This window comes from Petromyzon marinus, chromosome 28 (genome assembly GCF_048934315.1).
Source record: "Petromyzon marinus isolate PM22_M1 ecotype Great Lakes invasive population chromosome 28, UKy_Petmar_22M1.pri1.0, whole genome shotgun sequence".
In the NCBI taxonomy this organism is placed as follows: domain Eukaryota; kingdom Metazoa; phylum Chordata; class Hyperoartia; order Petromyzontiformes; family Petromyzontidae; genus Petromyzon; species Petromyzon marinus.
Genome location: NC_133694.1, coordinates 10,968,500 through 10,982,470, shown reverse-complemented (window position 1 = coordinate 10,982,470; position 13,971 = coordinate 10,968,500). Strand labels below are relative to the sequence as shown.

Below are 13,971 nucleotides of genomic sequence, written 5' to 3'. Positions count from 1 at the left end.
GAGGGAGGGTGTAGCATCAATGATCATACCTGTGCGTGAGATTTTCTGGTTGTGGCATGGGCTGGGGTAATAATGATGATACATTTCAATTTGGAACACGCACTGTTATCCCTCTCGTTGAGAGGGAATAACTCGGATGCGCGAGGAGGAACCACAGATGAGCGGCAAAAGTAGCAGCAACAATTGCCAAAGCTCTACCGGTCCTCTATATATTAAAGTGTTCTCATCGGCCAATCGGGCACGGAGTGGTTATGTATTGCAGTCCGCACGATTTCCTAAATACAAATTATTTATTAAGTAAATTACATGCCACAGTAATTTAATGCTGCATTTTATTAGGTCATTGAATGACAGTGTCTAGGATCTTGCAAAAAATAGATATTATTTCGGTGGATTGGAGAATAACTTTGGGGGGTGGCGGGGGAGAGGTCGTACCTCCGATGAGGACAGTTGGTTATGTACGGTGCAAAATAAGTTCAAGATACGTACAGATGGGGGGACAACTTCCTGGACACAAGGATATGCTCTGTCCCTGCTGCCCCCAACATAAATCCGTCCCGTTTTAGTTTAAAGCATAATTGGGATAAAACGACATCCTGTAACATAAAGTTAACGAAATGTATACAAGTTGTGCATACACAAGCACGGTTGATTTTATTGAAGGCAACGGCCCTCATTCACAGCACATTCATGTAAACATGTGCTATGAAGAAGGGCTGTTGTCCGGAACATCCGCTATTATACATATTTCCATTCAAGTCTACAGTGCTACTGACAAATGTGTTGAGTTTATTTATTAACTAAACGTATAGATTGGTTCGAAGTGGTTTTACAGAATAACTTATGTTTAGTCGATATGTAACAACGGTGCACATTGATATCAGGTGTTATTTTAATAGCGTACGTGTCAGCGAAATTATTATAAATTATAAAGGTGCACTGACTTAAAAAAAAAGACATTGAAAAATCCTGTACTGCATCGGCCACTGCACAATACCTGCCTGCAGGTGGTATATTAAAGTACTGTCAGCATTTAATTGGACAACTACATCAGAAACAAACATCAAATACAATTTCCTCCCCCCCCGCCCCCAAAAAATATCGTCAGCGAATGAACACTTACAGCAAAAGACGCGTCTGAACTTTTAATGGAAATCGATGTCGCTCGGCGCATTGCCCAGACCACATGAGCGCTGTCCGGACATGAATCCCACTTGTCCACGTGAATCGCGAAAGAGCGTAAGCGTCAACAGGTCGAGGCGCAGGCCTGTGCGATTGCTTGCTCATACCTCGGTTGGCTATGTACGGTGCGAAATAAGTTCAATATAAGTGCAGGTGGGGGGACATCTTCCTGGACTCAAGTATATGTTCTGCTGGTGGAAAGGGTGCCTCCATTCGAGGGAGCTCTGGAGGGATTCTTCCCTTTGGACGACTAAACTAAAACTGAACAGAGCTTTTATTTGCCAGGTAAAGCCCACTGAGTTATTTCACTCTTTTCCAGTTACATGCTGGCCAGATGTATTGAAAGAGGTTGGATTGCTCACATTTTACCCCACTATATGGAAACTATGATTAATCAATTTATATGCATGTAATACCGTCATCGACTTACAAACACCCGCACTTACGAACACCCGCACTTACGAACTAGCTTCCATGACATATTTGTGTTTTTTTAACAATAACTTAAAACGTGGACTCTCACTTACAAATTGAACTATTTTGTTCAGCTGAGTAATCTTCCGCGAGATGTAAATGAGTCAGCCGTGTGCTGGGAGTGAGCGTGTGTGTGTGGGAATTTAAATAAGTAGATTACTTTTGATTTAAAGCTTTCGTGACTGCAGTAATTCATATTCTTAGTTTTTTCGGTAAAGTCACGTTGAAGGGAAACAACAAAATAATGAAATATATTTTATTATTTATTGTTATATATATTATTATTTTGTTGTTTCCCTTCAACGTGACTTTACCGAAAAAAACTAAGAATAAGTAGATTACTGTGTAGATTTGAAGTTTTCGTGACTGCAGGGATCCATACTCTTTGGTTCTTTCGGTAAAGTCACGTAGGTATAAAATAAAATAAATTAAATCATGACGTTTCGGGCGCCCGAAACGTCGTGATTTAATTTATTTTATACCTACGTGACTTTACCGAAAGAACTAAAGAGTATAGATTACTGTGTTCCGACTTACAAACCGTTCGACTTACGAACGGGTCCAAGGTACGAATTGTGTCCGTAAGTCGAGGACTGTTAGTACTATATATTATTGTTTATTTAAACATTTGTTTTGTATATTTTACTGGTTGTATACTGTTGTCCCGGGATGTTAGTCTTTTGTCACGTAACATTATTAGTGTGTAGCACGGTGTTAGTGCTTAGGAATTTGGATTGTAATTACTGACAAAGAATTTGCCATAATCCCGGCTTAACGTTGCGGTCATATATTGAAAGTTTGCATGTAATTTGAAATGTTACAAGTTTTCCGTTTGGAAGTAATTATTTGAATAGCAATTCCAAATGCACTGAACTAATGTTCGTATTAAATAATATGAGATAGAAGTTGCATGTTGGAATATAAAACCATGAGGTAATGTAGATTAAACAATCAAGTCTTATGATGACAAAGATATCTTAAGTCCAAAAAACAATGTATGTGTTATCGCGCTTTCTGCCATTTTTCATGACTGTAAAGGTGTATGAGTTATGCAATCGCAGACTCCATGAGGTCGAATTACTGACAGTTCACTGCAAAGTATATCTCTTGATGTAAAATTTTCTCAGCTGTTGTGATTATCAGTTCTTATTGGAGTGGACTTTATAAGCCGCGCAAGTTTGTCTGTGCGTTAAATGTCACCCTAAAATGCCACCTCAATCACTTGAGGCCTCTTGAATGTTATCTGAGAAAAAAATTGAAAAGGAACATTTAGAACACTGTAGTTTACAATACCAAAATCATGATCACGCTTATATGCTCTACCAGGAGCATACGTATATATATATACAATAATGCATAGTGTATATAGTATTTCTGAAAGACAGTTATACATCTATTCGCCTATAATCAATGGCCCTTCTTCTATACCAGAGTTAGATTTATGAAGGTCCATTGCCAGAAATGTCACCTATAATGCTGTTCTCTGCAGGACAGTGTTACTGATGGATGCGTTGACGTTTTGTGACGTGTGTATATGTTGAACTTCTTTCGCACCATACACAGCCAACTGTGCGAATCGGAGGTGCGAGGGAAGGACACCAAAATAAACACAAAAATCAGTTCTAAATAAATTAGTTTTCAATCTAGATTTAAAAGCGCATAGCTCGAGTGGCTTATCGGAGGGAAGTGCGTTCCAGACGGCCACAGAAGCGCATCTGAAAGTGTTGCGTGATGCGGTGACCGTCATTGTTCGATGGCCAGCCAGAAGCCGCTGCTGTGAGTATGACTGGAGTTTGTGTGATGATGAGTTATGCTCCTTGACGAGAATGATGGGCAGCCACTGATCTCATGCTCAGAAGCCTGATCAGGCGGTAGTGTTAATGTTGAATTTTTATGTGTGCTTGTGCCCCCACTGCCAATTATCTATTATACATAGTTTTTTTATGTTGAAGATATAACGATTCACATGCACATCCGTATGTATTGATGCCTTCTTGAAAAAACATAACACTGAGGGAGTCACGGAAGATATTGTGCTGTTTGCTTTGTCGCCTCCTGTCTGACACAGGTTTTTCCAAGTGACCAATGCACCACGTACGAATACAATTACATCTGACCTTGATGATAGCAATACATTGATAGAGAAGGGGGGCAGGCAGCGTAAGCTCATGGCACAGTGAAAACACAATCTTCTACATGAAAAGACACTCCATTGTTGTCGAGTATTCACAAACAAATCACCAGAATTTTAATGGCTAACGCAAATGTGACTCAACAGGATTGGTCAAACAGTGCACGTGTATTTCTTGCTTTTGTCTGCAATTTTGGCATTGCGTCAGTATTAGAAGTATTACGACAAAGCCATCGGTGAAGTCGCTGGAAAAATACACGGCGCATTGTTTACGTTATGCACGTATTGTTCTTACCTCTTCCTGGCTAACCTTCGTAAGTCTGGGGTGGAGTGCTCCGAGCGGATAATCGAAATCATCTGTTTGAAAGAAATGTGAGGCACGAGTAGAGAATAACCCTTTTATAACAAAACTTATATTTTAGTCTATTACCCCACGACTCATATTATTCGCAAACACTCCTTATCAGCGGCCCTATTCATCCTATTATCCGCGATAATCTGTGAGTACCCCCCCCCCGCCTCCGCAGAAGAGTGGAGTAAAATAGCAAATAACCCCGTGGATAATAGGATCCGTAATACTGCCCCCCCACAACATCATCACGGACGAGTGGAGTTCAGTCCAGTATTGGTGTGGGCTTGTAAGCAGGTTAATGAAAGTTGACTGTTTCAACATAAACGCATGTTGTGGGACGCCAGGGGGTTGGGTGGCCAGCACCACATCGCACCGGCTACTCATTTGAGGCTGAGTTGAAGCCCAGGAACCGGTACAGATATTCGTCGCCAACGTTGGCCGCGAGCAGGGAATCGAACTTGGCCCGTGGGGTTCGTCGAGCGGTGCGCTAACCTCGGCACTACCGCTCCCCAACAAGGTTGAGAAACGCCCTCTACATCAACTAGGCTGCTTGTAGAGGGCAGTGGTCTTAATTGACGATAAAAAAAACACAATGTCACCCTGACTCACTGTATTGCAGAACCAGATCGGACAAATATATTCTTCCATATATAACAAAGAACCAGGGGCGGAGCCAGGATTTTGACTTTGGGAGGGCTGACTTCAATATTCTGAGATATCCAGTGTAATGTTTTCCAATGGGCGCCACAAATGTATAAAACAAACTTTATTAGATTTGAACGCGGAGTTTATTAATAGGTCGGAGCCGCTGATGTGGCTGATAAGTTCCATAAGTTCGAAAGGCTGCCGCTCAAGCAGCCTGCAGGGCAGCACAAGGTGGCAGCCTGCAGGGCAGCACAAGGTGGCAGCCTGCAGGGCAGCACAAGGTGGCAGCCTGCAGGGCAGCACAAGGTGGCAGCCAGAATTTTGCAGCAGCCGGATATCCGGTTATTCCGATTACCGACTTTCCCAAAATTTCAGGAGGGGCTGAGCCCCCCCCAGCCCCCCCCCCCTGTGGCTCTACCCCTGACAAAAACTAATGTTTAAGCTCAACATCATCATCAGTCATGATCAAGCCACAGTTAGATGAAGACCCCACCACTGTCACCGTCTCTCATGATCCTCTGATGATCCACCTAGCACCTTCACAAAGAGCTGATTCCATCACTCCGTCTCTGTGGTTTGACATCCTCTTAGGCCCATTCCATTGCTTGGATGACATTCCCATCATTATTCTTGATAGCATTCAATGCAATGGAACAAATATGTAACGAATATATATTTATGTTTTAGAGAAATATCATGAAAATTAGTGAAATTAACATGATGAACTGCACCCCACTGCCCGGACTGAAGCCAGCATACACCACCATGGAGTTGTAGAAGAGAACAGGGGGTGGTCATTGTCACAACCACTTTGCTTTTATGATTTTTTTTTATTTCTTAATCTTAGCATTTGGTGTGGTCGGGTATTGTCAGCGAGTTGTGTTGATTGCATTGCCACTGTAACACAGTACACTTTAACACGTACCACTGTGACACAGTACACTTTAACACGTTCCACTGTAACAGTACACTTTAACACGTACCGCCGTAACACAGTACACTTTAACACGTACCACTGTGACACAATACTCTTTAACACGTACCGCTGTGACAGTACATTTTAACACGTACCACTGTGACACAGTACTCTTTAACACGTGCCACTGTGACACAGTACTCTTTAACACGTACCACTGTAACACAGTACACTTTAACACGTACCACTGTGACACAGGACACTTTAACACGTACCACTGTAACACAGTACATTTTAACACGTACCACTGTGACACAGTACTCTTTAACACGTACCACTGTAACACAGTACACTTTAACACGTACCACTGTGACACAGTACTCTTTAACACGTGCCACTGTAACACAGTACTCTTTAACACGTGCCACTGTAAGACAGGACACTTTAACACGTACCACTGTATCACAGTACTCTTTAACACGTACCACTGTGACACAGGACACTTTAACACGTACCGCTGTGACACAGGACACTTTAACACGTACCACTGTAACACGGTACACTTTAACACATACCACTGTAATACAGTACACTAACACGTACCACTGTTACACAGTACACTTTAATACGTACCACTGTAACACTTGTCACTTTAACGTGTCACTTTAACACGTACCACTGTAACACATACCACTGTAACACGTACCGTTGATGTCACCCGCCATGTAGTTTGGGTTGTCACGTCCTTCACTGTACTTTTCATAATGTCCTGATCTTTAGTATAAAAAAACAGTAATTATTTATCAATATATTATATTTATTGAAAATGTAATAAATCCAAAGGCATGCAAAGTTATGATTTTGAAGTTATCCAAGTCGTTGAACAATGTCTGCAATTTACATGACTCCTCTATCTCAAAGGTCAACGGCATTTGATGACATTTGATAAGCAAATGAAAAACATTTTCCAAATTGTATTACAGCATGTATTATTTTAATATTTACCGCAAATGTGTCTTTACATCTAAATGTATGAGAATAGGGGTTTTCCCCTTTTTCTGGCAACAAAACTGAAACTTTTTTTACAAGGAATAATGTCTGCATTAACCACAATACTTGTGGTCAAAATGCAATATAAAAACACTAATAATATATGCATTGTCCTTGAAAGTGATTGGTCCACACCAGAGACAGCTTTCTTTTGAGCCTTGAGCCTCACCTCAAACGGTCCTAGACCAATCAGCCCAGTGCTGTAGATTGCAACTGGGTAATCCATTAGAGCCAGGTGCATATGACAGACATTTTAGCCCACGGTCATGACTTTTAAGTAAACACCAATGTTATTGTGTGAAGGCGTAAAACGCTTCTGCTCGAGTGGTTGCATGAGGCGCCTTACCCAGAAGCACGGGACCTCCTGCGTTTGTGTCTCTTGATGACCACGACTATGATGGTGACGATGACCATGAGCAGCAGTGTGAGTGGCATAACGATGCCAATTATTAAAAGAATATTAGTGGAATCTACGGGCTCTTCACAATTGGCTCCTTTGAAATCATCCGGACACCTGAAATAAACAGAATTCACGCATTCAAGTGATGTTCAAATAATTAACGGAGGCAGTACAATCTGGCAATGAAATGACAATCAACCAAAACCATTGCTTCTAAAATAACATTTGCAGAAGATAACCATTGAAAGTCAGATCAACGTCACACCACCGAAATGTTAATCCTTTACAGGCGGTTCCTCTGAGACTCCCCTATGCCCTGGCTTTCTTCAAGGCTCCATTCTTGCTCTACTTCTCTATCCCTGATAAACTACAAAATTATAAATACTCCCACAGTCTCGAACTCTCTCGCTCTGGCCATCCGCACTGCTAACTCGATCCCTCTCTTCCAGTCCAGGGTCAAGACCTTCTTCCTCTGTTCATGCGTCCAAATGCCATTTTTTTAAAAACTCATCTTAAATACATAATTATATTCCTATTTTAATTGTCCTTCCCCATGATGTAATCGCGTGTCCCGTTGTGGCGTTTTGTACGACATCTTGAGATGGTCACAGATGATTCAGAATAAGAATAGGTTTTAACCTTTCTGGCAATAAAAGAGGTGTTAAGATGTTCAAACATCAAGTGGATACATTTTGCAAGGCATCAAGTCTGTATTGTTTGAGTTAGATCGTTTAGGTATAACCCTGTATCACCTGACAAAGCCAACAAGTTTTCACGGGAGGGGGGTGGGGGAAGCAAATGTGCCACATTGATTCTGTCTTTCAGCAAACCGGTTGTGTTGAAAAGAAAACGAAGTTCCGACAACGTTAAATGACGTTTTGCTGGCTATTACAGCCAGCATCATCAGCTCAAGTTGACACTATACCTACACGATCTAATTCTAAATGAACCATTTATGAATCATAATGTTGGTCACGAAAGCCCACGTGTTCAAACACGTAGATGTTTTAATACATTCAAATCGTATTCATATAGCTTTTAATTAATTAGTGATGTTGAAGGTTATTCGGTTGCTCTGAACAGTCTTTGGAGATGTGTTGGAGTACGCACCATATACACGTGTACTATTAATGGAACAAAAATATGTAAGATTAAACTAAAATATACACGAGGTCACATTCCTCCTACCGTACATCGCCAACCGTGTTAATCGGAACTGTGATGTTGAAAGCGATGACAAAGAGTTGGTGTTGTACATAATATCCATGTGAAGTTGTACGTAGCATTTACGACTGTTTTTGTTGTTGCAGTTACGTTTCTGTCTTTGCTACTTCACTTCGCCTTAAAGGAATGATGAATACTTACTCACACACCGGTCCAGTTGCATGTATTTGGCACGTTCCAGGCCCACACGTGTGATATTTTGAGTGGTTTACAACACATTCAGAAATACACTCTGAAGTGTTGCCGTTTGCAAAATACTCATAGTATTGACTGAGTTGAACATATCGACACCAATCTGCCACACCTAGAAATGACCCAACATGAACATTACTTATCAGTCGTCAAGCAGAGCGTACGCATAATCCTCTTAGGTTATTGCTGGGATAAGGTAATATGCAAAGGACATCGCAAGAGATAATATGTATTGTTCATCCACACACAGCCCACACACAGCCCGCACTGTTTTCTCTGATTATTAAAAGTTTTAAGTGTGGCTTATAATATATTCAGAGTATATGCCCATAATGATTTTTTTACAGCAACATTTTATAATTTATTAAATGAGTATATGTAGTAATGCTTTAAATTATTGAAGGGTTTGTCTGTGACTCAATAGCTACTATTAGGTAACTATTCATATGCCGATTAAAAAAGTTGTGGTCATCAGAAAACATTAAAAAATGTACTCATATCAGGCCCCATGGTGTTAAGTGCAGTCTATAACTATTATTATCCACTCTATCTCACTGGGCTCTATGTACTATGAAGAAGGGCCAGTGCTCACAACGTCACTGATTCCGTGTTATTTTTTGTTTACAGCCACACTGTTGTTGATGCGTGTGTTGAGTTTATTTTATTTACTGCGTGCCATCGTCAAAGGGTATATAATAATGTCAGATATAATATGACGCGACCCTTTTCCATATCACAATAATTTAAGAGCTGTGAGTACTTTTGTTCAGCAATTTTAATTAAAAATAAATAATTTGGGAAGATTGTTCATGTTCAATTGTATGCTTAGTAGCGAACATTCTTGATTAATCACTGAGGAATTGCTTTGATCAGCCTTTGTGCCTTCCAAATCCTGCTTTCACCAATCGCAATTGTTTGCACGTGAAAACCTGTCAACAATTTGATCTTGATTGCATTTATTTATCACTGACATGAGCATTACAACCACAAAACAGTCGCCACATTCAGTCAGAAAAACAAAGAATTGGACTTACCGTTGACAACTGTATTGTCTGCAGCTGTAACTGTCTTATTGACGTCCAAATAAAATCCCATGCAGTTTTCCTCTGTAAGATATAACATGCATTCACAACGTGTGTAAAAATATCAACATTATAGCAGTAAAACCAGTTTGGAGCTTATGATATCATTTAATAAATTGTACTGAAATGTTATCATTTAAGGAATTATGTTTTTTTGTCATTAATACAAAATTTAATGTGCTTTGAATGATGTGATTGACATTTGGCTTTTTTGCCAATCAGTTATATATTTTTCTGCATGAAAGAATATATCTGGTTCACTTATTCAAATGTAATTAATCTTTGCGTGAGATGATTCAGAGGTCAAGAGGACCCGAGATGGCGCCGCTGAGATTCTGGCTTTGACCCCCAGGCACAGCGCCTGTGCATTGGTGAGTTGGTAGTCTCAGCCAGGTTATCAATGACCAACCCCCCCCCCCCCCAAATCCTTCCAGCAATATGAATGACAATTACATGAAAACCCCCCTGCGACAATAAGTTATGGATAACATTGGAGTATTAATAATCATGGTAAAAAATACAAATCACACGCTCTACCAGAGAGCTGTTTTTGTGGTCGGTCACAGGTTCTCCATTGATTGCTCAAACCAAAATATTCTTTCTGCACTTAAGTGGGCAAAATTTCAGCTCTGAGATTTTAAAATACTGAATCTTATTTGTCGTGCGATGAACGCGAATGCTCGCATTGGTCTGCGAGAGTTCCCAATGAATTCTGCGTCCAGTGGCATGGCACTGATGGCACACTCGGGATAAGATCCTCGGCGGAAAAGATGACACAATATCAACTTTTGTAAAAACTATATTGGCACAAAGACTTATTTTTCTAAATAGTTAAAACTAAACTGCAATACCTTAATGCATCATTGATATAAGTATAGCAATGCAATTGCTTCCCTGTTTGGCCATAGCACATCAAGAATAATCAGTGAAATCTAATGCAGCGAAATATAATTGATAGTGCTTGTATAAAAGTAATAAGCAGCCAATTGAAGTAATCATTAAAAAAAACAGAACAGAAACTGTGAAAATAATTACGCGTACTGCAGGATACTCTGCATGATGCACTGCTTGATGCGAGCCCGAGAAAACTGCCATTTGCTTCGACAATGCCCAGTAACAGGTCTTTCTGGCTCACACTCCAACCTGTCTGATCTTCAGGTTCCTTCCTCACGTCACTGTGCGTTACCCATGCTGCTTTCAAGTTGTCGAGCAGCATTTGACGTTTACGACATCCTTCTCCAACTTCCTTCATGAACCTCTCACCTCTGGGAACGTGTCCAATGCAAATAATGTATGTTTTTTTAATTGTTTGAAATAAATGTCTCTTCGACCTAACCTACTCTAGCACTGCCTCATTGCTCTTTTTCTCAGTCTAACTGATTTTCTCCATTTCATGCCATCGCCCACATCTCAAGACGTTCCAGTTTTCTTCCGTTTCCCTTTCTCATATAGATAAATAAACATATAACACTCCACTCCATACTTGTAGATAAGCAGACAATGTCTTCTTCAGCGATTTGCTTGCCTTGTAGAAATACGCTTTATAATTTTCATTTATGTGTTATTATACTTTATAGATCTGCCTTGCCACATAAAAAAATAAACAACCCATCGGCCCCACGGCATTCTGGAAGTGAGTACTTTTAACAGCATCAATTTAGTACAAGCAAACTCTGGACCGGTTTCAACATTCACTATATCATCAGCAGTCAAGCTTCCTTGACTCATTGCCGGTGAAATGCCAGGTGTTTATGTGGAAGGACTGGCTTCAGCATTAAGTGTCTCATCAGCACAGTCAGGCTCGCTTAATTCCATGCTAAAAGCAAGGGACACTCTTTTTAAGATATGGTCTTAGTCAACGCTCTGCTCTCACTCTAATTTCCCTTTTGAGATGATGGAACGCAATTTAAAAGTTGTTTTTGCACGTGTCCATAAATAAGGCACACATGCTATGCACAGCTTACCTGGTGAAGTTGTAATGCTGTCCTGGAGAATGCATGTCGTATTACTGAATGCTTTTTCTATACTGTTTTGCAAGTCGTTGAGGTCCGGAGAGTTATCAGGACTGTGAGAGTACTGAAAAGTGACTCTGTGATCCACCACTGTACTTCCATTACTGTGAGCATCACAAACACAATTCAATTGTTAGGTTGTGTCGTTTACAACCAAAGTTTATACCACAAGTGGCTTAATATTATATTTTATCAGCGATCGTTTCACAATGCAGTTAGTAAATTCAAAGATGAAATGGTTTTCAGCAAGAGCAAATATAACTTTTACAGCACGGATTAGTCCGCAGAATTTCTCGTAATAATTAATTTCGTAAAAACGCAATTGCACCAATGAAATACAATACGACTGTGGTCATTTAATACTGCATTATAACATTGCAATGCGTATGTTGTAGTTAATGCTGAAAATTGATATACACGCATACTTCTAGATTTGAAGCTTTTGTGACTGCAAGGATTCATACTCTTTGGTTTTTTCGGTAAAGTCACGTAGGTAAAAATGAAATAAATGAAAACAACTGAAATAAATCACTACGTTTCGGAGGCAACACAAGCTTCCGTCTTCAGGTGATACTTGTATGGGCATACCCATTCCTGTCCGAAAATATGAAACTCATGATGCATGCAAAAAAAGCAAACTTACATAATTTCAATAATTTCTGTACTTTGGAATCCAAAAATCTGCGAATAAATGTTTTCCATCTACAAATAGACCAACAACAAATGATTAGTTACGTACAAATTCAATCATTTCGTGATTTTTTTAAAGTTAATAAGCTACTATCATTAATGAGAGTTTAAAATATTTATCGGACCAATTAAACGATTTATATTATTGATTGAACTTTGCAACAAGAACATCTACTTACATAATTCAGAAACTTTCTCTCAAATGCCTTGTATACAGGATGTGTTTTATTTTGCAAGTCCATGGAAAATTCTTCATTTGTTATTCGAATGGTAATATTTGCAGATTTTAGTGGTCCCTCTGTAAGTGTAAAAAGCCGATGAAGTCAAATGATATATAACCACACATTCATGATACACACACCCTTTATGTCCGTACAAACTTGGAAGACTACCAGTCTTCGCTGCTTTCATGCGTATGCAAAACAACTTTGATTGAAATTACTTTGCCAATCAAACTATAGCACGATTCTTCAAGGATAAGCACGATAACGTCGGTGAAATCCTGATTGGTTAAATAATTTCCAAAGTACTTGTCCAAAAAAATCAACACTGATTCTTTAAGATTCTTTGAAGAGGATCCTATATTGGTGTGTTTGACCAATTCCATATAAAAAGCAACAAAATATCAAACGTGGCCTAAAACACCTTAAAGGTAAATAATAATTGAGAATGTTGAAGGTGTGGATATTGTTGTTTAATTTTGCATGTGCTAAATACTCAGCTCTGTGATTTACATTGTAAGATTTACATTGTAATATTTTAAGGCAGGATGTCAAGTTAGAAAAGTTCGAAGTTCATTGTGGAGAAGGAACGAATAATTTTATTTTTATTGCAAAATGTCTCCACGGGGTTTTTGGTTAAAACAGATGGCTAATTGAAATATTTTACTTTCCAATTATGACATACACATTTCATTCAATAGCATGAGGTCATCATATTAAAGCAATACAGTAGAACAGCAGTGGCCAACCGGCGTCTCCCGAGTCACATGCGGCTCTTTAATCCACCACGTGTGGCCCTATCAAAGGAGCACAACGTAGAACGTCCTATCACAGTTGTAGCAAAGAAGAATAAATGTCTCCCGTGCTGTGCCAAAAACTGCCTATATATAATCTTAATTTTAAGCTTTCATGACTGCAGGAATCCATACTCTTTGGTTCTTTCAGTGAAGTCACGTAGTTATAAAATAAAAGTAAATCACGACGTTTCGGGTGCAACACAAGCATCCGTTATCAGGTGGGAAAGCAATATATATACTATCATAAATATACACTTGGCATTTTGCAAAACTAATGGGTCCTTTTGGCTCTTGGTCTGTTACAGGTCGGCCACCCCTGTAGTAGAACTCATCCGCCCTATTATCTACCACATCTATTATCCGTGTGATTGGTAGGGCCTGTGGAAACTCCTATTATCCATGGTCCTATTCTCCCAATTCTCAAGTCATGGCTTTGTTTTCCCCCATCCCGCATTCAAGTGGCCTAAATTTGCAGAAAATAGGATCCACATCACCACCATGAATAATAGGAGTTCTGCTTTATTGAAGTTGGATACGTTTAAAAATAGTAAGCGTTTAACCACTGTCAGACTTTATCAGTAAAGTGAAGGTAGGTGCTCTATT

General features: G+C 39.7%; 1 protein-coding gene across 1 annotated transcript; it reads right to left on the bottom strand.

The window, feature by feature from the left end:
* Window positions 1-2,123: 2,123 nt before the first annotated feature.
* Window positions 2,124-13,969, bottom strand: LOC116947014 (mucin-3A-like). Its single transcript, XM_076070205.1, has 9 exons — window positions 12,530-13,969; window positions 12,304-12,362; window positions 11,613-11,764; window positions 9,601-9,672; window positions 8,516-8,678; window positions 7,097-7,264; window positions 6,407-6,474; window positions 4,083-4,144; window positions 2,124-2,899 (listed from the first exon to the last, which is right to left on the bottom strand). The coding sequence occupies exons 1-9, from the start codon at window positions 12,590-12,592 to the stop codon at window positions 2,858-2,860; spliced, it is 849 nt and encodes a 282-aa protein (XP_075926320.1). The 5' UTR covers window positions 12,593-13,969; the 3' UTR covers window positions 2,124-2,857.
* Between the last annotated feature and the right edge of the window lie 2 nt (window positions 13,970-13,971).